The 24,654-nt window shown below is 42.4% G+C and overlaps 1 protein-coding gene across 1 annotated transcript in view; it reads left to right on the top strand.

Annotated features, from left to right (window-relative positions):
• The window catches only part of Creb3l2 (cAMP responsive element binding protein 3 like 2), a 131,134-nt gene that overhangs the window by 62,840 nt on the left and 43,640 nt on the right, over positions 1 to 24,654 (top strand). The window contains exon 2 of the mRNA XM_017795695.2: positions 11,913 to 12,129. Within this exon, the coding sequence (XP_017651184.1) occupies positions 11,913 to 12,129 (217 nt within the window). The remainder of the gene's footprint in view (positions 1 to 11,912; positions 12,130 to 24,654) is intronic.

The raw sequence follows: 24,654 nt of genomic DNA, 5'->3' as shown, positions 1-24,654 counted from the left end.
AATACTGAATCCACTGATAAGTAAAATGGGGAAACAGGAAGCTGATATGAGTTCATTAAAAATTATATAAGTTTTTGATGAACCTTATAATTAAAAAAATTTTTTTTTTTTAAATTTTATGTGTATGAGTGTATTGCCTGCATGTATGTGAGTGCATCCCTGTCGTGTAATGCCGCGGAAGCCAGAAGAGGGCTTCAGATTCCCCTGGAACTGGAGTTAAGGACAGTTCTTAGCCACCATGTGGATGCTGGGAATCGAACCCGGGTCCTCTGCAAGAGCAATCAGTGCTCTTAACTGCTGAGCCATCTCTCCAGCCCTGAACCTTACCGTTTTTATAATGTCACTAGATGAGTAAGTCACAGAAATGCTTAATATCTTGTCCCAACTTTTACCTGTAATAAAAACAATAATGAAATAGTAAACTTAATAAGTTCTTATTATATGAAGGGAGCTGTTCTACATAACTAGAGAAACATCAAATTCTGCTTTAGAGGGGTTAGTGCATCTCACTAAAGCTTCATTTCAAATGATGGAGTTTACTTTCCCCCTGTCTCATCCCTTGCACTGTGGCTGGAGTTAGTGGTGTCTCCTGAGATTGATGGGGCAGGCTAACAGGACTGAGTAGCCCTTCACTCTCCACTGCTTCAAGATGTTCTGTTCTGAGCAGGCTATTCAGCCTTTGAGTTCTAGATGTATTTATAGGTGGGAAATCAGTTGTGTTCTTAGTATTGCCACTGCTAACTGGCCAGCCAAGATGGAGGTAAAGCATTACCATCTGGATTGCTGGGTTGTAGCATTCATGATTCTGTTCATGTTTGTATGGTTTCCCCAGCCAGTTTCTTTTACCATGCCATGCCTAAAATAGACCATCTGGGAGATGGTTTTTATCATCACTACAGTTTTGAAAGGCAAAGTTGTATGAGATAGGAAATACAGGCGATTTGAACAAGGTCATTTACTAATAATTACAGAACTGATTGAAAACACAGCCATCCCTCAAGACCTAAAGGAAGATTGGTACCAGGGTCTTCCTGTGGTTACCAAAATCTGAAGATGCTCAAGTTCTTTACATAAATGACTGAATATTTGCATAAACTTACCAATATCATCGCATGTACTTTAAGTTCCCTCTAAATAATTTGTAATATAACGCTATGTAATGGCTGATCACTCTGTTGTTTACAGAATAATGACAACGGAAAAAATGTCCATGTTCAGAAGTGTACAGGACTGTTTGTTTTTTTTCTTAATATTTTCAGTTTCAATCCATGGTGATTCAAATGTACAGATGCATACATAACCCCTAAGTGTTTATGTTGTGTGACTCAAGATTCCAGTGAGTAACACGTGGCTTCCGTGGCTAAGGTCACCTGGAGTGTGGCAGTGCACTCTCGTTCCAGGGACGTGGGGCAATGAGTTGAGGTCTAGTAGAACAAGAGACCACATGGCTATAAGCCAGAACCTGTGGGATTCCTGTTGCTCTTATCTAGGACAGAGCTGCTCATGGCAGTGAGCCACTTCTTGTGAATTTAAACAAGACGGTAGTACCTTGAACTTCTGTAACATGCCCATCCTATCACAGACTTGGCTCATAAATCAAGTACAAGGTCTGTGAAACAGTTTCAAGCCATGAAACTTCATGACTCCTTTGTTTTTTCATACCTGACATTCTTTGGCATTAGCTCTTGATTTGAAGGTAGAATTACATGGTAAAACAGATGTCCTGTTTTCAGGATTCCATGGGTGCATCTGTGGGAAACTCTTCAGTCTCTAGTCTGGTGATCCTTGTGTTTGGTCATTATTTCTCTTGTTAGAGAATCTGCAGGGATTAGAGGTTAACCCTCAACTCTGACTTCATGTACCATTTTGGGCCTCTGTTTTCTCAGGTTGGAATGACTAAGACTGGCCCTTTGATTTCCAGAGTTTCTGCCAGTGTCTCTAGCCTATGACTTGGAGGCTGTGCTGTCATCTACAAGTGTTTCAAGAATGGCAGATTCTACTTGTTAGTCACTTAATTGTGGGCTCAACATAGTAAAAACAATGCATGTCTTAGCTGTGTCTTCACTGAAGGATATGAGGGAATGCTCTGGACTGGCAGGGCCAAGAAAGATTATCAGTAGAAGATGGGTGCTGGGGAGAGGGAATGGGTTTACTTTCTATTCAGGAGTTCAAGGAAACAGAAAGGAGCCATCTTTTACTGTAATGGGGACGGCAGTAGATTCTGCTAGAAGAGATAGACCAAAAGCCCCTGTGAATTAAAGAGCACAGAAGGAGGTATCAACAGGGACCAAATGCCAATCACTAAGAGAGTCTTGAGGGAATTTAGCTGGAAGATAATAAATAAGAAATGTAAATCTACTTTAATGCTGCCTGTGGGGAAATTGGGCTGAGATTGAGTTATGTTGGAGGCTGTTAGAAGTGGGAGAGTTAAAAGTGAGTGTTTTGCAGGTGTTGGTGCATAGGGTAGAACAGGTACAGGGTCCTTCTGTGGTGCAGGCACTCCCATCTGAGGGTAGAGATAGGTCTTTTAAACTTAGCAATAAAAATAGAGAATGGGAGAGAAGGTAGGAGTGGCCATGGAGACAGCTGCTTTCTCAGCACCCCTGGGTCTGTGTACCACCCCCCCCATGGCTGGGGAGAACAGAATTAGACATTTTGTACCCTCTTAGTATTAAAGGGTTACCTCTATTATGATTTGAAGGGCTTCATTTGATGGTAGGATTCAACTGCCTATAGATCTAGAAGTAAGGGCTCCCAGGATCTTTTGAATATCTCAGAATAAACCCAAGAGGTCTCCTCCATCTGACATGACTGTTTCTGGGCAGCTTTGGTGCTCTAGAAGGATCCTAAAGGTTTTCTCCATTACCATGAGGAGATGGTCTTGCTGCGGGGGTCCCAGTTAAAATTCAGAAAGCGTCTTTCCAATAACTAGGAATCCGAGTCCTAAGTTCTCTCTTAGTGATGTAGAGGCAGGGGACTGTATTGGAAGTGTGGGAAAGGAAACCAGAGACCAGGAATCCTGTCCTATTCCTTTTTGACTCCATAGTGTCTACCCTCTGGCTAATCTTAACCTTGTGAAGGTCAGTTACAGTAATGGTGTGGAAGTGTTTTGTGTTCTGTAAAGCACCACACATTGAACATGGAAGTATATATTATTATGTCTTCTTATGTATTTTTTTCCATAGTGGACTGGTTGGATACCAGTTGTATCTGTAAGGAGAGGCTCTTTGCCAGGTTAGAGGCTAATCTGAGTTCAGAAAGGACTAAGACATACATTTGTGGGTCATTTGCAGCTATCAATGTCAATGATGCAAGCAGTAGGCAGTTGGTACAAGCTAAATGAACCTCTCAGGGCTCTATCACCAGCAGGAGCCATCTATGGGCTATTCTTCCCTTAAAGTCATGAATTCTGTGCATATGTGTGTGGAAAGTCTTCAAAAGAAACAGTGTATTCCCCCCTCATCAAACTCTGTGAACTGCTGTAGGACATTAGGGATTGGGGTACATTTGGAGAAAATGCATCATTGCTTATTTTAATTATGGACTATTAAGTATTTTTAAAGCTGTTCATGCTAGTATATGGTGTAAGGCAAATAGCATATGTCAAAATCACATTGAGATAATAAATAAAGGGTGATGTGAAAAAATTTTGAAGTTTGCAGCAAAACTGAGCAAGAAGCACAAAAGATTTCTCAGACATCTCCTGTCTCCACACATACATAGCCGTCTCCATTATTGACATCCAGGTCAGAGTGGCCCATGTGTTGTCATTGAGGAGCATCAACAACATCCTTAACGCCAGCCTCAGCAGCTTACATTAGACTTCACTCACTGTTGTAAATTCTGTGGGTGTGGACAGAGATCTAATGACACATGTCAGCATTTTAACGTCATGTCGAGGAGTCCAACTACCCCAAATATCCTCTGTGCTCTATGTATTTGACCCTCCCTTCAGGTTAACTTTATTTACCAACTGTGGAATCCATGCTACCCATGGATTCATAATAGTGCTCCCTTGACTAATATCTGTCTGTGCCTTTATAATTTGATTGTCAGTTAACCTTGTTCTTTTAATTTTTTTTTTTACACAAAGAAAAGCACATCTGGATACTACAAAGTGTATCTGTTTTAGGATAGGATTTTTAAAATACAGGCTTATTTTTTTGTTTTGTTTTAGTTTGGGGTTTTTTTGTTTTTCGCTAGTTATATTTCCATAAAATACATTTCATTTACCAAAGTAAATAAAACCCAAGGAACAAATCCCCCACCCCCAACATCTTTTATAATAAAAAGAGCTCTGAGGCTTTTCTTTTTTTTTTTTTTTAATTTAAAGATATATGTAATGTACCTGCATTTTAGTACCAGAAACAAATTGGACACACTTGAAATTCCTGTGTAATGGGGCTTGACTCAGGAGCCTTGTTTTTTCTTGTAATTTTGTGCCTTATTCCTCCTGGTTTAGCATCTGGTTGTGGTGTGTGCACAAAGTCCTATGTAAGACCCTCTCAGGGGAAGGGTTCTCCTCCCTGCGCAGGGACAGGGAGGGAAGCCTGGTGGTGCCCAGAACTTGGGGACGCCTCCTCCTATCCAACACAGGAGAACTGTGTTTTGCTGGATGGAGGCCTCTGTTTCTAAAGTGAATTTGAGGCGTGTCCTCTAAATCATTTCTTGTCAGCTTGCCCCACCACATTCCCCACTTCCGTGGCTCCAGTCTTTAGGCGTTCTGTGCTGCGTACAAGGCTCCTAGCAGTGATTTTTGATTTTTGAAATACAAAGGCTTCTTTTTTCTGCCCGAGTGCAATCTTTTCAGGCAGAGGCCCATAGCTAAGGCAGCCCCATCTCTCAGACTGCAGGATCAGAGAATGGGACTCTTGGCTTGTGCAGGCGAGGGGGCCTTGCTGCTGACTTTGGGATTCTTCCATCTGACCCCCCCTCACCCTGCTGCACCTGATTCATTGTACCAGGGCAAGGGTTACAGGGGAAAATCAAAATGAACCCATTAAGGAGGGAGAAGGCACTTTTTCTCCTTCTCCCAAGTGGAAAAGCTTGTGGCGTTCCATTTTCTGATGCCTGCAACATTTTAGAAAATTATGGAGTGCCGTAAACTGAATAGGTTATTAGCCGTGGCCTGTCTGTATTCATGGTAATTACTGTTATCCCTGTTGGCAGTGCTTAGCCTTGGTGCATGGAATACCTCTCTTCTATCTGGGACAGGCTTTAGGGATGGGTTAGCCTGAGTGAGCAGGGTTTGAGTATCTGTGACTGTGGGCATGTCTCAGGGAGGGTGGTCTTAGAATATACATGAATTCTTCAGCAGCTCCCTGACCAAGTCCAGCATCTACTCATCACTCTTCAATACAACCCCCCCCCCCCGCCCGCGACACACACAGAGTTTCACAGGGAGAGAAACTGAATCTAAAAGATGTAGATAACAGCCATCTAGTTTCAGCCTTCTCTCTTCTTGTTGGCTGACCACAGTGTCAAAAATGCTCTAACATGTGCTCTATGAGCATCCTGGACCATGGGCCACAGGATGTGCTCCAGCTAGCGCCTTTCATACTGTGGGACAGTTCCATCTGTATATGACTGGCCCCTTTCCATCTTCCTACCTACCGTCTCACCCAGCCCAGTGCCTTGTTCAGAGAGCTACACGTGGTCCCTCTTGGATGAGCAACCTCAGAGTTAAGTATTGTAAGGAAGTCTATACTAGTTATTTGAACTCCAGTTGTAAACTCTTCATTTTCTTTCCATCTTAGTCTCCTTTCCTGCGACAATTATTAGTATCAGATCATAATATATTTTTTTACATTTGTGTGTAGATGTGTATGCGTGAGTGTGTATATATATATATATATATGTGGTATGTGAACACGTGTGCATGGGCATGCACTCATGTGCATGCATGGAGACCAAAGGAAGATGTCTGGTATCCTGTGTATCATTCTCCTCCTTATTCTATTAAGAACCTGGAGCCAGGCTGGTGGCCAGCAAGCCCAGAATTCCCCTGTAACCACCTCCCATACCTCTGGGGTTACAGGCACACAACATGGCCTTATCTGGCACTTTACATGGGTAATGAGGATTTGAATTCTGGACCTCTGTGCTTGCGCAGCAAGTGTTCTTACCTACTGAGCCATCTCCCCAGTCTAGCACCAGGTCATACGCCACTCTGCCTTGCAAGTTACTGTGACAGTTTGTTAGTAACTTGCAAACAAATACAACAGTATGTGGTTCAAAAACTACGGTAACTTAGGAAAACAGCTATTTTTATAAGGTTATATCCCCTAATTTATCTGATTTGTAAATTATACATATTATACATATTATTATTATTATTAATTGGTATTTTTGAGACAGGGTCTCCCTGTAGCCCCAGCTGGCTTGGAATTCACCATGTAGATTAGGTTAGCCTCTATCGATCTCACAGAGCTCCACTTACCTCTGTCTCCCAAGTACTGGGACTAAAGGCATGTGCCACTACGCCTACCCCATTATATATTAAATATTTAATGACCTTTTCTTATAATTGTTGGGCCAAGGCTTTAATTCAAATTTTCTTTTTTTTTTTTCTAAAATACTGTTCTTTCTTTTTCCCCTGGTCCTGGGCCATGAACCCTAGGCCTTTTGTGGTAGGTAAGCACTCTACCACTAAGATACATCATCAGCCTTTACTTTCTATTTTTACTTGAGACAGGGTCTTGCTATATTGCCCAGGTTTCTCTTAAACTCACCATGTAGCCCAGGCAGGCCTGGTGCTCATGATCCTCCTGTCTCACTTTCCAAGCACCTGCCATTACAGGTGTGTGCTGCCAAGCCTGTGTGGCAGAATGAGAGCAAATCAAAATGAGACCTTTCTTGCATGATGGCACTTGCCTTTGACCCTAGCAGTCAGGAGGCAGAGGCTGGCAGAGCCCTGTGAATTCGAGGTCAGTCTGGTCTACATAGCAAGGTCCAGACCAAGGCTACATCATGAGACTCTGTCTCAAAAACCAAACAAATGAACAAGCAAAAAGATTTCCATCTGAGTCATAAATTTTATAAGGCAAAACAATAAAATATTTAAGTAAGACAGAGATGAAAGGAACTTCAAAGAAAAGTAAAAATGTATCAAATTAAGAGTTATGAATTCTAAGGGCTACAACTGCCCCAGAAGAGAATTCCAGCTGCATTTTTCTGGGATGACTTTACTTAAAAAAAAAAAAAGAATTTGTTTCATTTTAGGTAGAGAGGAAAATGAAAGGACTTTCTAGGGGTGGGAAGGTGATGTGCAGGTAGAAAACGTTAGCCTTTTATTGCGTTGTTAGGTTATAAGCCCATGATCTAGAGAAGCTCACGTTCATTACCTGCTTTATTTGGTTTAATCCTCACAGCAGGGGGCCAGTCCTAATGTTCACTACCTTTACAGGGAAAAGAAACCAAAGTTTGGAGGATGGAAGTATTTTACTGTCTTTGAACTGCTGGGTACTCAAGTTTAGGGCTGTCTGACCTTTAGGATTGTAATGACCGAATCATGTGTAAGAACAAAGGGAGGAGTCTGGGGATGTAGCAGGTACAGTGTTAAGGCTTTGGTTTCTGTCCCCAGCACCCAGGAAAAATAAACCACAGAAGAGCAAAGAGGGATGAGTTTTAGAGAATGGTTGGAGCTAAGCTGGATGATATTAAATAATGAAGTGGTTAGAACTTGACGCCATTCTTTATAATAGAGTTGAAACGAAAAACCCCATGGCAGGCAAGCTGTAAATCTTGGCAGCTGTCTGGAGGAGGAGAATGGAGAAGAGAAGGAAAAAGAAAATAAAGCCATGCCCTTTAAGTTAAGCTAGCCTGGAGGTCAGTCACATGGTGGACCAGCACAGGGCAGAGAGGGGAGCTATAGAGAAAGAGCAGGGAAGCACAAAGTACCAGGGAAAGCATGCTTGGAACAGAGCTAGGAGGAAGAGGATATATTATGCTTTTCTGAGTCAGCATACTTACTTATGAAGCCCTGTGACTGTGGCCCTGTAAGCTACTGCACTAGGGGGCGGGAATTCTGGGAAGGAAAAGTATGTTATCTCATTAAAGGCATAATTATTCCCCCTTTCCCTTTAGTATAGCTTAATGTGAACACACTTTCCTAGAGGTGATCTTGCATTCCTGAGTGATGGTCCTGTAGCCAGGTCATCTACCCTGCCCAGCTGGAATGTTAGCTCTCCACCCAGGCCAGATATTTCATCCACTTGACCAGAACGAGAAAGTTTTCCCTTAATGGGCTTTTACTATTGATGTTTACGTGATTCTTAAATCCTTAAAGAAGTTACCTAGTGTCTTCACTGAGCTGGGTGAAACACATTCATGTTGTGAAGTAAGTTCCAATCCAAATGACTCTGAACCCTTTAGCAGAAACATGTATTGGAGGCAAGTCAATATCTCCATCTCTATAGCTAGAGGACCACAGAGGGTTTTACTAGGTGCCTTCCCACCTAACACCCTCCTCTACCACTGCCCCCCCCCACCCCAGCCTGTTTCTACACTTTCCCTGTGAAAGACTGCATGGTCATAGTGGACGGTCTATCTGGAGGTGTGTCTCTGTAGTATTATAGGCTGACTCTGATGAGGCAGCATGCTGTATAGAAAGTCCATGGAGTGTGGACCCCTTTGGACTTGGAATGGAATCTCATTTCCATACTTCATCAACAGAGCAACCCTGGGCAAAGTGCTAAGTATCATGAACCCCCATTTCTTATCTATCCAGGGAATGTTGGCTCCCTTGTAGGAGAAGAGCTACTAAGTTAAGCACTCAGTCCTGACAAGCCTAGCACCGTCACCCGTACCAACAAACGTCAGCAGTATGTTTTTATAGTTGTAAAAAACTTCCCATGCAGGGGCTAGAAAGATAGCTTAGTGGTTAAGAGCACTTACTACTCTTCCAGAGGACTGGATTTGGTTCCTAGCACCAACACTGCAGCTGTCAAAGGTCTGTAACTCCAATTTCAGGGGATCTGACACCCTCTTCTGGTCTCTGTTGGTAGTGCACGCACATGGTGTGCTTACATGCAGGCAAAACACTCATACACATAAAATAAAAATAAATAAATCGTAAAGAACTTTCCAAGCAGCTAGATGTGAGGGTCAAGTATCTTTTTCCTAGGAGAAGCAAGGTGGGATAAGTCCAACCAATTTGAACTAAGAGGACCCTAATTCAAGGTCTCTCAATAGGTGACTGAGATCTTGGACTGTAGGTAGAAAGACAGCCTCACAGGATTGCTATGAGCATTGAGTTGGGAAAAGGCTGTAGAAATATACCAGTAAAGTGTGATTAAATTATTATGCAGAATGGTAAAATGAGATGAAAGAATTAAACTGCTTTTGTTTAACCCTTAACTCCTTTGCTCAAGTGTCTGCAGGTCCAGAAACACTTCTTTTTTGAGGCTCACTTGTTCCTTTTTCTAGTTTGGGGATACCAGAACCATAATCCTTCTCTCCCAACAGGCTGGCATTAATGATGGGTTGATCCTGGTCTGAGCCCTGCACCAGCAGTAGGAGGTTCACCTGTCTGCTGAGTCCCCAAGAACACAACTGCCAAGTAGACCTGGCTGGAACCATTTCACTGGGTTGAGTCATGATATCTGGCAGGCCTGACTGGGGCACATCTCCCCTGAACTCACTCAGAGGTTACCTTTGCTAAGTTCCTGAGTGGGAGGCTAGACACAGTACGTCCTTGCTTCTGGGGATGGTTATTTATTTATTTATTTTTTGTCTCCAGATACGGAGGTTATGATAATGCACATGGTAACAACTTTTCAGGACTGCATGTCATTGTTTCATAACATGATAATTACTATATCATCCAAAGTAGGGGGAGCCTAGGGAAGAGAAGCAGAGTGAGAAGGTTTATTATTGGTTATCCAGGGGATGTTCGTGAAAACATTCATTAGTGCTGCTCAGGAGAAAGAAAACAGAGTGTCAGCAGACTAGCTGGACCTAGGCAGCTTTGCCTTGCCTACAGCTAGAACTGGATTCCAGAAGTTTTGCAGAGCCAGCATAGCTGGCCAGAGTTGACTTTGCCTTCAACAGGCAGAATTGTGGTTTGGAAATGGACAGACTAGGGGGTCAGTTCTTGCTTTTGTGTTTTATGTTTTATATTATTTTTCTTTCTGTTACTTTAATTTTGGTCTTTTAAAATATTTTATTCATTATTTTTATTTTATGTGTATGAGTGTATTGCTTACATGTATGTATGTGCACCAGTGTCATGCAGTACCAGTGGAGGTTGGAAGAGAGCATTGGCTTCCCCTGGAGCTAGAGTTAGGGATGGTTGTTAGCCACCATGTGTGTGCTGGGAATTAAGCCTGGGTCCTCAACAAGAGCAGTCAGTGTTCTTAACCACTGAGCCATTTCTCCAGCACCCCCCTAATTTTGGTCTTAAAGGGAACTTCATCAGACACTTGAAGAAGTGAGAAAGAGGAAGAGCCCAGGGGCCCACAATCTCTTTTAAGGGTATGCCCCTTGTTCTTGTTTGCTCTCTATTGCTGTGATAAAACACTGACCAAAACAAACTTGGGGAGGAAAGAGTGCCTCCCCAGGCACAGTCCATCTTTGCAAGAAGCCAGGCAGGAACTCAAGGTGGGAACCTGGAGGCAGAAACTATGAAGGAACACTGCTTTCTGGCTTGCTTCCCCACTGACTTGCTCTATTAACTTTCTTACATAGTCCAGGCCAACCTGCCCAGGGATAGTATTACCAACAGCTGACTAGGACCTCCTACACCAATTAGCAATTTAGAAAATGCCTCACAAATATAGCCACAGGCTCATCCAGTAGAGACAGTTCCCGAACTGAGGTTCCCTCTTCCCAGATGTCGCTGGTTTGTGTCAAGTTGACAAAAACTAACCAATATACCCCTAATAACCTGAAGTCCTCTCATGAGACCCCACCTCTTAAAGGGTCCACCACCTTCCATAACACCATGGACCGAAACTTTAAAAGTAGACCTGGGGAGGGGGCAGGAATCTACATCCTAACTATAGCCCTGCCTTACTGCCTTTGAACTGGGCACATTACTATAGCCACCACCTCACACTGTGGAAGTACAGGATAGCTCATTAGAGATGTTACTAGTGCAGAATATGACTGGTCAGTCCAGCCATGGTCCTGTGGAATCACTCCATTCTCCCTCACACTCATCTGCAGTAGGATTCTGCCATTGCTCCCCTCAGGAAGTAGAGGCATATTTTCCCACCCAGTGAGCGTGGGCTGGGTTTGTTATGTGTCTTGACTAGAAGTTCCTAGAGATAGGGATGCTGTGTGATTCTAGGCTTCTTCAGCTTTCATTTTGTCCCTTATGGAGAAAGGTGTTCAGCTGCCCTAGCTGAGCCTCCAGTTCAGTGTGGCTGAATCAGGAGACCTCCATGAAGTTGCTTTGCACACAGCTCACAGAGTCATGAGGAATAATAAGTTATGATTACTTGAAACTGATAAGCACTGGTGTATGTGTGTATGTGCAGGTGTATGTGTGTGTAGATGTGGGAGTGTTTGTGCATGCACATGTGTTATGTGTATGTGTGGAAGCCAAAGGTCAACCTTGGTGTCATTCCTTGTTTTATTGAGGCACGGTGTCTCACTGGAACCTGGGGCTCACTGGCCAGCCAGCCCTAGGGAGTCTCTGTCTTTGCCTCCCCAGCACTGGCATCACAAGCATGCACCACCATGCCTGACTTTTTACGTGGGAGCTGGGGATCAAGCTCAGGCTTTCGTTTTTGCACACCAAGTGCTTTACCAATTAAGCCATCATCCCAGCTCCCATTGGACTTGATGAACAGTAAGTGATAACTGGATACTGCAAGTAACTTCATATGTGTTTTCTTAGAGTGTGTGTGTGAAGTGAGTATCAGATCATGGTTAAGAAAACCTGACTTCTTCCTCCTGTGTTTCTGCAGCATTTCTCAGAACTTCTGGATGAGTTTTCCCAGAATGTCTTGGGACAGCTCCTGAATGATCCTTTCCTCTCAGAGAAGAATGTGTCCATGGAGGTGGAACCATCCCCAACATCACCAGCGCCTCTCATCCAGGCTGAACACAGCTACTCCCTGTGTGAGGAGCCTCGGGACCAGTCACCATTCACCCATGTGGCTACCGGCGACAGCTTCAATGATGGTAAAAACTGAGAACTGAGGAACACTGGGGATTTTGGATTCTTTGAGTTTAGCTCCTTGTGGAGATGGAGTGTGGGCTGTATTATTGTCAGCACCCACATTAACCACATACCTACTGTGTATTGGGCCTGGTGCTCAGGCTATAGCAAAATGCCAAGAAGTATAGGCTGAATTAGCTGTATTTCAGTGAACTTGCTATCATTGAATGATAGTACTTTCTTTGAGGCTGGGTCTTTAGTAGCAGAACAGCCATTTGCAAATCAAGCTGGTCTCTCTGGCTGGCAATTCCCAACAGTTCAGTAAGTTGGTTATTTCAAAGGATCATGTTGGGCTGGAGGGATAGCTCTGTTGTTAAAGGCTAAGGCTAACTAACAACAAAAACCTCAAAGGATCATGTCATTTTTTTTCTGATAAAGGATTTTTTTTGATCACTCTTATCCAAAGAGGCTTGTGAGGCATCCTCTTAACCAGTTTCTGGCATGTTCCACTGACCCTATTAAATGTTACTGGACTGTCTTGTTGGTTGTGCTCTGAGCCCCCTTCTGCCTCCTTTTACATACCATGTCCACACGGCAGCATCTTTTACAGGTGGCTCCCACACATTTCCTCCTGCTCCCCTTTGGTTAGGCTAATGCCTATGTTGACTTCTTGAGTCATGTAGAAAGATGGGGAGCCACTCCTCCTGTGGGGTTCTTAGTTCCACTCCTGGCCTCTAAAAGAATGAACTTGGGTACCAGTAAAACACTTATCTCAGTAAAAAGAGTGTTGTGGGTGTTACAAATGTTTCATCTAGGATACATTCTTCCTTTGGGTAGTAGCACTCCTTAACAAGCCGGAAAGCATGGTGCTCAGTGAAAGGAACTCCTCAATCTGATGTAGTGGATTCCTTCTTGGCTTGACCCTACTGGAGCCTCAACCGGATATTCCGATTTTCCTTTTCCTGTGGAAAGTTTAGGAGCTTTGAGACAGCCCTGAAAAGAGAGAACGGAAACAGTCTGGAAACACAGGCTGTGGGGTCAAGATGAGATGTGCTTAAATGACTTAGGAGACTGTCTATCACATAGCATTTAATAAACCATTTTCTCTGCCCAATGTTTCTTTTTTTTTCATTGTGTCCTCTTCCTCCCTCTCCCTCTCCTTCCTCTTCCTCTTCTTTCTCTGCTTCCATTCCTTCCATGGCTTCTCCTCCTTTTCCTCTTTCTTTTCCTCTCCTCCTCATCTTTTCCCTCCTTTCTCATTTTTTATTTAAGTCTTTCAGGAACTCCCTCAGTTTAGTTGTAGGAAGCTGGTCTCTGCTGTAACTAGTCCAGTTGACCCTCTTATCCTTTTTACAAATTGTGTATTATTATAATAATATACTTTAGCAAAACTTATTTGGAACTTATGAGTTGTTTATTTCTAGAATTTTGCATGTAATATTTTCAGACGGTGACTGACCATAGATAACTGAAACCATACAAGGGGAACCACAGATAAAGGGGGACCTGCTACAACTCCAGTCGTCACCGTGTGCAGGCAAGTGTTAGGAAGCAGTCCTCTTGCCCCTTGGCTTCGGCCTAAATAAATTCATGAGGTCTCCTGGCTTAGTTTCATTATTCTGCAAATAGCTTTAGCCTTTGGTGAGTGGTTAGACTAAATGACCATTAAGATTTCTTTTAATTCTGAGGTTCCTGGTGGAGATGTACTTGTCTTTACTTAAGGTCTCCCCCATGGTCTCTTCATTGCTTTGCCTGTCGTTGGTCCCACAGGTCCTTTAATACCTCAGTCTCTAGCCCTACTTCCTCTCAGTGTCTTTTCTATTAGTTTTTTATTGCTGTGTAACAAATATCCCTCAAATTAATGACTTAGAATAACAAAATGATCATTCGTTATCTCATTAGTTCTGTGGCTAAGTGCTTCACAGCTGGCTCATCTTTATGATTTTGGTTCATGATCGCTCATGAGATTGAAATCAAGTGCTGACTGAGGGTAGAGCCATCTAAAGACACCCTCAGGGTTGGAGGGCCTATTCCCAAGGCAACTCACTCACCTATCTGGCAAGTCAGTGTGGTGAAATGGTTGTTCTTTTTGTGGGGCGTCTCTGTGGGGCTGCTGGCTTCTCCAAGAGTAAGACACCAACTGCCAGTTGGTCTGCTGATCACACAGGTAGCATTGATTCATTGTAGTAGGGGACTGTACAAGGAAGTCATACCAGAGGCTGCAGTCATTGGCAGCCATCTTGGAAGGTAACATCCTCAGTGATGGCTGTGAGGTAGCTTTCTTCCCTGTTTGCAGTCTCTGGAGGCCATTCTTGGAGGCTATCATATATCTCAGTGATGCCTGTCAGTAGTCATTGGCACCCATCTTGGAAGCTGAATACCACGTTTCTCCTCAGTGATGGCTATCAGGTAGCTTTCTTACTCATCTGAACTCCACCTCATATTATCAGTGTGATATAGTGTTTCCATTTCAGCAAGCAAGGCGCTGAAAAAACACAAAGAAAAATGTTTGTTCATTACTCTCCCTGAACTTATCAAGTGGGGAGGATTAGAAATGTATGCAATTGACTGTGAAAACATTGAACACATGCCAACCGTAGCAGAGGTTGTATGCGCTGCGATCATACTGTGTTCCAAGTTCTACTTTACCACTGACTGGCTATGGGTGGACCACTTAGCCTTTCCAAGTGCAGCTTCCTCATGTGCAAACCCAGGATGATGACAAGGTTTTTGTGTTTTCTTATAAGGAGTAAATACGATAATAAATTTCAGTGCCTCCCAGGATCTGGCTGATAGTAAGGATATTGCTTGTAGCTGCTGTTGCAATTATTATTATTATTTAAAACTAAGAGCTGTAAGAGGACAGTATGCAGAGGGAAACTTTGTAGAGGCTTGTTAAAAATATTTTTATGTTAATTTATTTGTGTGGGGATAGGGCACGGGAGTACATGCAGCACACATATGTAGAGGTCAGAGAACAACTTGTGGGAGTTGGTTTTAGGGATGGAACTCAAGTCACCAGGTTTAGTGGCAAGCACGTTTATCCACAGAGCCATCTAGATAGCCACTTGTAGAGGATTTCTCAATTTATCAACCTGTGTCCAATAGTGAAATGTGGTCGATTTTTTTTTAGCTGTTTAACTTACAAATGCATTATTCTACTTGTGCTGGTTTGTTTTTATGATTCAGCCAGATCCAGTGAATCTGCCATAGATTAGAGATTAGCAATATGAACCAGGAGCAGCTAGTTCCCAAGCACAGATGAAAAGAAATATTTCTTTAGCTAGTAGTTAGGATACTTACAGAGTCAGTGCTCCAAGGCACTGTACCGAAGTGTAGGGAAAGTTTCAAGAAAGTTGTTAAATATTCACTTTGCTTGTGTTATATTCCTGTTGCACAATCTCAGACAGCTCCTTCTCACTGTCTAACATGAGGCAGACCCCACAGCTGTGGCCCCTGGAGGCCTGTGTGGGCTGATCCCTCTCTGTGCCTTTGGCCCCAGAATTGCATGCTCCCCTCCAGAACTTTCCCCGTAATCTCTATTTGGAATGTCTTCTGCCTTCTCCCCTAGTCAAACTCCCTCTGACCTCTCAGCAAGCAATTCTCCTTCACTCAGTATCTCACCCTCTCATCCAGAAGTGGTCATCTTTCATTATATTTCCATAATACTTTTTTATTTGCATAGAGATGATCAGAGTTGCCTTTGTTTTCAGTTGTCCCTGTAGTTATGGGCTCTCTTCTATACTTTGAAGGTGAGTAAGGACAAGTATGTTCTCTGCCTGGCACTTAGCATTGTGCTTGGTACCTTGAAGCTATTCAGTGAGCCTTTGTTTCATTGACTCGTGTAACCAGTTGTTATAGGAGAATATGGGAAAGGCAGCATTCATCCTGACCTGCAGGGTAGTGCCACGGTAGGCACTTGCTCTGCTCTCCACAGACATTGCCTCTGCCTGTAGAGACACATACTGCAGAGGTAGCTGCCATGTGTGGGATCAGGTACCATTCCAGATAGAAGTAGGTATGTTATCAATGCTTTATGGCTCATTTTAAAATTAAGTCCACAGCTGTTTTTGAGTACTTCACCTTGTAAATGGCAATCAGGAACATATGGAAACATAGAAGAAAAAAGGACAGGGAGCTTTCTGGGAAGGTGAGAGAGAATGGAAATTTGAACTAGGATAAACAGGGAGGATGATATTGCATGTGACGTGATCTAAGACGGTGGAAGAATTGAGACAGAACCAGGTGTATGTCTCACACCTGCAGCAGAAGTGTGATAAGATGGGATCCCATGTTGTACTGAAACAGTCAATTCCACGTTTGTTACACACCTACTGTGTGCCACACTCTCCTAGATACTTACAGAATACAACAGTAAAACTTAGACTCTGCTTGTGAGAAGCTCAGGGTCTGATGAAAACAGACCTAATAGATACCCTATTAGGCAGAATGTGTGTAGTGTTCCAAGAGGAAATTAAACTGGGAGTTTCCAGGAGGAGAACATGCCCACTGAGGATCATAGGAAGAGCTGAGTGAATGAGGCAGACTTTCAGCTGGGCCTTGGCACCCTGCCTAGAGCCAGTCCCCTGGAGACTGCTGGAGGGACACAGAGGGAAAGCAGAGGGCCAGGACAGTGGTGCTTCAAAAACAAGCTCCCCCACGAAAATATTTCTCATAAAGCAGATTTCCAAAAGTCCAGGGTTCCTTCCTTTTCCATTCATTAGCTGTCATTTTTTATACGTGTCTCAGTGTATTATTGTCTCAACTCTGTCCTCCATCCCTGAAATTCATTCCTCCGTATGGTTTTGTCTGCTGATGATTTTTTCCAGTGTGGCTTTTATTTCACTTATTGTTTCTTTCATTTCCAGAACTTCTGTTTGGTTCTTTTTCAGTGTTTCAATTTCCTTGCTGAATATCTCCTCCCTGTTTTGGAATTTCTCTTCCAATTTAGTGTTTTGTTCACTCCAGACACTGTCTTGTCAAGATCTTGAATAGAATTCCTTAGCACAACTGCTTATCTGAGTTTTTATATGGTCACTAATCCTTTTTAAAAGGACCCTGAATTCTTTCATGAACACTTCATTTGTTTTGCTGAATTTGGATTCCATTTCACAGGAGTTGGTAGTTTGGGAATGAGTCGTGGTGAAGAGGATGGTTCATATTCATAGAAAACAAAACAGCCAAATGAAGTTGGGAAACAAGGGAGTTAAAACTAGAAGACCCAGGACTAGAGAGATGGCTCAGGGGTTAGGACCAAGGTTTGTTTCCCAGCATCTACATGGTGGCTAACAACCATCCATAACTCCAGTTCTAGGGGATTTAATGCCCTCTTCTGGCCTCTGCAGGCATTGCATGCAGGCAAAACAACTATACACATAAAATAAAATAAATAAATACATAATTTTAAAGAAATCACAAGTGGAAGAAGTTTAAGAAGCCCAGCTATTGTCTGGATCTCCTGTCTTCCAGAGCTCATGTGCCCAGCTTGACACATTTGGGAGGTGGTGGAAACTGTAAGACGTGGGGCCTAGTGGGAGGTTTTAGGTCAGTGGGGGATGATCTTGAAGGGGATTATAGGAGCCCAGTCTTTTCTCCTTTGTCTTTTTAACTTTCTGGCTAGAAGGTATGCAGATTTGTTCCATCATGAGCTTCTGCCATGGTGTGTGGCCTTACCACAGACCCACACCACAGGACAAACTGATGGAAGAGCGAAAACCCCCACACTGTCAGCCAAAGCACAGTTATTCTCACAAGAAGTTGCTTACCTCAGGTATTTGCTATAGTAACAGAAAAATGAATGCTACATCTAATATCCAGACTGAATGACAAAGGAAAATGGCCCCAAACAACTGCTAAAGACAAGTTCTTTCTTGGACACACAAGATTTGGTCACTCCACAGACATTTTCCTGGATATTTCTACTTATTTCTTTTTAATTCTTTTTTTTTTTTTCATTTTTTACATTTTGCTTTTTTGGTAGAACAAGAAGCCCTCTTAGCATCTAGCTACCAGTCCCAACCCTGAGGAGACATGGTGAGGCTGTCTCCAGTGGCCATGAAAGTCAGCCACGTTCCCAGGCTTGGCTCCTGCGGCTGCTGAGCCCACGAAGCTCTGTGGCCCCGGTGTTTCAGAGAAGTTCCCAGTCAGCTTTGAAACAGATGACTCCTGTGCCATCTTAGACCACGGTTTCTTAACTTTTTATTTTTAGACAGATAGTCTTTTAAGAAAATAGAGAAGTTATCAGAGCCAGCGGGATAGCTCAGTGGGCAAAGGCGCCTGCCTCCAAGTTCACAAGTTCAGTTCCCAGAACCCATATAGTAGGAGAGAACCAACTCTTGCAAGTTGTCTTCTGACATTGATATGTACTGTGTGTGTGTGTGTGTGTGTGTGTGTGTGTGTGAAACTAAACAAGCATGAATTTTGTGTGTGTGTGTGTGTGTGTGTGTGTGTGTGTGTGTGTGTGTGAAACTAAACAAGCATGGGGGCTGGAGAGATGGCTCGGTGGTTAGGAACACTGACTGTTCTTGCAGAAGACCCGGGTTAGGAACACTGACTATTCTTGCAGAAGACCCGGGTTCAAATCCCAGCACCCACATGGCAGTTAACAACTGTCCGTAACTCCAGCTCCAGGGGAATCCAACAGCCTCTTCTGTCCTCCATGGGCATTGCATGACACAGGTGCACTTACCTACATGCAGGCAAAACACACACACACTCATAAAATAAAAATAATAAAATAATTTTTAAAAACTAAACAAGCACACCCATCTCATTAACTGCAAAGTTGCTTTTGCCTTTAATATATGGTAAAATTACATGTATACTAAAGAATTATTTTAAAATAAATTTCTTTGCTTTATTATCAGTACATGTTTGATTACACACAGTAACACACACATAGACAAACAAATGAATAAATGTAAAAAAGCAAAAAAAGAAACTAAAGAAAGCTTTGAAGCCTCTTACCAGAAAAGTTAACAAATATAGATAGCCCCAAATTTTGTGCACAGTTTAGGAATCCACAGTCCACGGGAGGGGGAGGGGAGTCCGTGGTAGAGTGCTAGGATGCAAACACCTCCATTTGCTCTATATGAGATCCCTGAAGTTCAGGGAGGGAGACGGGAAAGTTAGGAAGACAAAGCGAGGGAGGAAAAGGGGAAAGCAGAAGGGTTATATCAAGAGGAAGAAAAAGACAAATTGTACTAAGCTAAGCCTCTACTTAACTGTATGTCTTAGCACTGTTTCCAAGCTTAAAAACAATTACGGAAGAATTGCATTTGATCTCAGTGTAATTGATCAAGAACATCTGAATTACTGGCTTTCCCAAGAATAATGAAAAGCTCACTGTCCATTACTAGAGGTAAGGACTCTGAATTTTGTCTCGGCTATTTGTTATCAAGAAATAAAGGAACAGTGGATTGGGTGCAAACAGCTGTTCTTAAATGCTGCATGTTTATATGCTCCCTAAAGAGTCATTGTACTTCATCAAGGTATTTGTCTGCTTTGACTGAGCACTCGGGCTTGAAGGGATTGATTCATTCTTAAGGATACAAGTTATGATTCAAGATAATACAATAATTTTGTTCCCAAACATCTGCCCATTCTCAAAGTTTGGAAACATAGTTGAAGCTAAGACTTACGTGAGGCTCTGCTGAGCAATCCACACCCTTACTTCCATTCACCCACGAACGTCTCAAACAATTCCCATTGTATATGTCACCCCTACTTATGACTGTGTCTCTGCTAGCATGGAGAGAAAGCATCAGGACTTTCACAAGGATGAACCGTGGACTGTGCACCCTTTGCAAAATCCATCTGGACCCACTCTGCCTCTTATTAGTAGATTACCGGTGCAGCCTGTCGCAGCACAGATGCTATAAATAGAGCAAGGTGCCAGCTGGGGGAGCCAAACAATGTGTGCTTTGGACTCATGATAAGAAACCTTTTCCAAAAAAAGATTTGCTGATTATTTCTCTCCACACCGGACTGTTAGCACAGACACATCCATGATTCCTTCATGTTGCATGTAAATCAACGAAAATGAAGTAGAGTCTTTGCATCGCTTTGTTGTGTTTTACAGATTTTTTTGGAAGGGATATGTCTTCTAGTTTTTAATTCTTAACATTTATTTATTTTTAGAGCCAGATGTGGTGGTGCACACCTTTAATCCTGGCATGTAAGTGCACCACATGAATCAATACCCACAAAGGCCAGAATAGGGCATTGGATCCCCTGGAACTGGAGCTCTGGACAGTTGTTAGCCATCCTGTAATGGAAACCGAATCCAGGTACTCTGTAATAGCAGCCAGTGCTCTTAACCATTGAACCATCTCTCCAGCCCCTTGTGTTGCCTTTTTGCCCAAGAAATCTTATGTGATCCCTGGTATATAAGTATATGAATCAAGTATTTGCTGGTAATAAATCATAAAGAAATTTATTTGAAAACAATTATTTAGTATACATGTAATTTTGCCATTTATTAAAGGTAAAAGCAACTTTGCAATTAATGAGATGGGTGTGCTTGTTTAGTTTTACATGAAAAATTTTTGACTTAATATTGGATAGTACAGGACTATAGTAGAGATGTAGGACATCTTCAACATTTTTCAAAGTTGATCGCTATTTTGATTTTAAAATCTTCAGTGCTGGGAATGCGCGGCTTTGCATAAACATGTAGTACAACATGGCAGAAGTATGTTTAGAGCCATTTCAGAAATTGTTGGAAATTCTGTTCTAGTCCCAAGCCAAAATTCATTTTAAAACTTTTTTTTTTTTTTTTTCCTTTAAAACAGGGACTGACTGTAGCCCTGGCTGGCCTGGAACTTGCTATGTAGACAAAGCTGACCTCAAACTCACAGAGATCCATTTGCCTCTGCCTCTCAAGTGCTGGGATTAAAAATGTGCACCACCACGCCCAGTTTACAACTTTTTTAAAAAATTAAACTCAAGTCAGCAACGCCAACAGCAGTTTTTAAAATCACACATTCTAACACAATAGAATCAAAAGATGTACTTTTTTTACTTCCCTGGGCTGCACAGCCTCCCATGTCCTGGTCCCAGCATCTTCCCTGGGTAAGTCCAGCGTGCACAGCACGCCTTGACTCCCCCAGCCTCTTTTACCCTCCCAGCTCCTCCAGCCCCAGAGTCTCTCCTCCTAGACTGGGTACAGGCCCATTTCTTGTCTTGGTACCCCAGACACTAGGGCTAACCTCTCAGCCCAGAGCCGACACTGTTTCCTGATCTTTTGCATCTGGACCAACCCAGTTCCTCCCTGCATACCTGCAGGAAACCTCTAGGCCTATTCTTGCCCTCACCTCCCTTTACTTCCCTTGGTGGCACAGCCACCAGCTTCCTGAGACCAGCATCTATCTTAGGCCCTTCTCCCAGGCCATCCCAGCCCCCAAATTCTTGAAGGCAGCATCTTTCCTGGAGGAACCCATATGTTAGGAGAAAGCCCAAGAACATCTGAGCCTCATCTCACTTGGGCCTCTGTGGGAACTCCTGAAGACAAAAGCAGTTAGGCCACTCCAATATAAAATCAAACATCTGATCCTCATCTGACTTGGGCCTCTGTGGGAACTCCTGAAGAGGAAAGCAATTTGGCCACTCCAATATAAAATCAAAAGAGAGAACCAGAAGCATAGACAAACCAGCTTTTCAGGCCCAACAAGTAAACGACAAAGACACAAAAAGTTTACAAAAAGAAGCAGACCTAAACTCAACAAAGGAAGGCTTGAGTCTCACACAAGAATCAGAAACTATAGAAGAAATCCACATGTCAAAGTCACTGAGAAAAAAATAACATGAAAAACCCAAATCCCCACCAAGTACCAACAGTCCTGTAGAGGAGCACAATGAGAACTCCCTACAGCTAACACAGGACATGGAATTCAAAAGAACAATTATAAACATGATAAAAGAACTCAGTTAATTTAAAGAACACACAAAGAAATCAAAGTACTGAAAGAAGATAGGGACAAACTTCTGAATGAATGCAGAAAAGAGTTAGAAATACTGTAGAATATTCAGTCTGAAATGAAGAAGGAAGTGGAACAGTCAGTAAGCCAATTAGAAATGACAGGACAAAGCCTCACCAGTAGAATGAATGAAATGGAAAACAGAATATTGAGTGGAAGATAAAGTGGATGAATTAGAGCACTCAAGCAAAGATTATGAAAAGTATCAAGAAAGGAAGTAACCCAGTTAAAAGATGGGCTAAGGACCTGAACAGAGATTTCTCAAAAGAAGAAATAAAGATGCCTAAGAAGCATCTTAAAAGATGTTCAACATCACTAGTAATTAGGGAAATGCAAATTAAAACCACTTTAAGATTTCATCTTACCCCAGTCAGACTGGCTAAGATCATGAGAACAAATGATACCAAGTGTTGGAGAGGGGAATGCTTATCCATTGCTGGTGGGATTGTTCAATCCCTATGGAAAGCAGTGTGGAGAACTCTTAAAAAACTACAAATTAACCTACCATTTGACCCAGCTAAGAAATAGAAGTAACCTATGTGTCCCTTAACTGACAAGTGGATAATGAAAGTGTACATTTACACAATGGAGATCTACTCAGCGGTAAAGAAAGATGAAATCACGAGATTTGCAGGTAAATGGATGGAACTAGAAACTGTTATACTAAGTGCAGTAACGTAGACTCAGAAAAAAAAAAGCAGCCTATGTTCTCCCTCATATGTGGATCCTAGAACCAAATCCTTATAAGTTAATATGTATCCAGACATAACTACAGGAACCAGGATAATGAAGAGGAAACAGGGAGGTAAAGGAAAAGAAAAAATCTGCAAGAGAAAAACAGTAGAAAACAGGTGTTAACAAGGGAGATATGGACAATAATGGGGTTATTTTTAGGGGAGAGGAAAGGGATAGTTATACAAGGAACCTAGCGGATAAAGGGAAAGAAGGAGCTCAAGAGAGGTGGGACTGTAGGAGAAGGGTATTATTAAGGAAGAAATGGAAAAAACGGGGGTACCTTAAATGGGGAAACCATGGTGGAAGAGTTAGACAATGTGAGAGATAAACAATGCCTAGCTAGTTTTAGAAAACCAGAGGGAACCATATTAGGCCAACAACCTACTGACAAATTATACATACAAACAGATTAAAGAATGTAATATATGCCTAGGCAAGGTTTATCTGAGAGCGTTTGGTCTTTGCCCACGCTTTATCTACATAACATATGGTAATTAAAAGTACCAGACTGGTAGAACTAACCTTCTTGGATGTTTAACAGCCATACTTTGAGGTCTATACTGATTTGGTCAGGAGGACATAAAGGACAGTTTTTGCTCCTTGCCCTCCTAGGTAGACTAAGTTCCAGGGGACTATGTGTATCTCTCAAAATGTCCTGTAACTGTGGTGAGTCACCTGTCCTCTTGAGCAAGGAGGCCGTGGAGACCCCATCAGATGGACCTGAACCAGTATCCAGTCTATAAAGAGGAGGGTCAACACAGAGGAAACATTTCCTCCATGCTTCCAAATGAAGCCAGCCATGGTCGAGCAGGACCTTTGACTTATCTTCACAAAGCCGGAACTGGTAAAAGAAAGGAGCCAGGGGCTCCTCCCAAGCCCATGTTACCCCTGATGGACAGATCCTCAAACATCCTTAAGAGTAAAAATAAATTGTTTTATCTAGGCCACCTGTAGGGTCTTAAACACCCAAAAGGAAAGTATAACCAAAGATTAATGGGGTTAATATAATTCCCTTTAGCTATATATATAGCTAAAGGCTACATAACAAGAAACAATGCCAGGCAGGAGATACCTTCCTTTGAATTATTGGCCAAGGTGGCACAAGAGACTCCCAGATAGTAATCCAGCGTAGAACTGGGAAAATGAACAGCAGACCCCAATCTTATCTAAAGGAATATTGACAACCAATTGCTGCTATATGAGGAACAGCTGATCTTCCTAAAACAAGGCTGTCTAGATAGGCTGACTAGACTCAGCAGATGAACAAGCACTGGAGAATGGGGATGTCGACAACACATAGGACAGAAACAGGGATGACAGAGTTTGTGGGCTCCAGTATGTGAGAGGGGGGAGGCTATGGGAGGGTGCCATTTGGGAAGTGGGTATATAGATGAATAAGACTGTGTGGGATGTTCTGTATGATATACACACAGAAAAATCAAATTAAAAAAAGACTTATATGAGGAGGAAGCATAAAAATTTACTTCATGTTAAATAGTGGAGGTGCTAAACATTACCAGTGAAATCTACCTCATAACTTTATATCCATACTCAGGTACTAAGGATCTGAGTGTAACCGACTGTGACTAGTAATCATCATATACATAGAGATTAAAAACATATGTGCAAACATCTAAGGGTTAGTATCATTTAAAATGTAGGAAACAGCATATTTTAAAATGAAATGGAGATCTTCTTTAAAGAGTTAAAAATCACTCAATTTTATATCTTATAGGGTTTATATTGAGTTCAATATTGTATAATGGTATTAATTCAACTGTGAACCTAAAAATTACAGCCACTTTTGAAAGAGATGTATCCTTGCTCTGGAGTGTG

The sequence above is a fragment of the Nannospalax galili genome, unplaced genomic scaffold (assembly GCF_000622305.1).
Source record: "Nannospalax galili isolate Female #2095 unplaced genomic scaffold, S.galili_v1.0 scaffold307, whole genome shotgun sequence".
NCBI classification, from domain to species: Eukaryota; Metazoa; Chordata; class Mammalia; order Rodentia; family Spalacidae; genus Nannospalax; species Nannospalax galili.
Note: the sequence above shows the minus strand (reverse complement) of the source record. Positions and strands in the feature narration are given on the sequence as shown.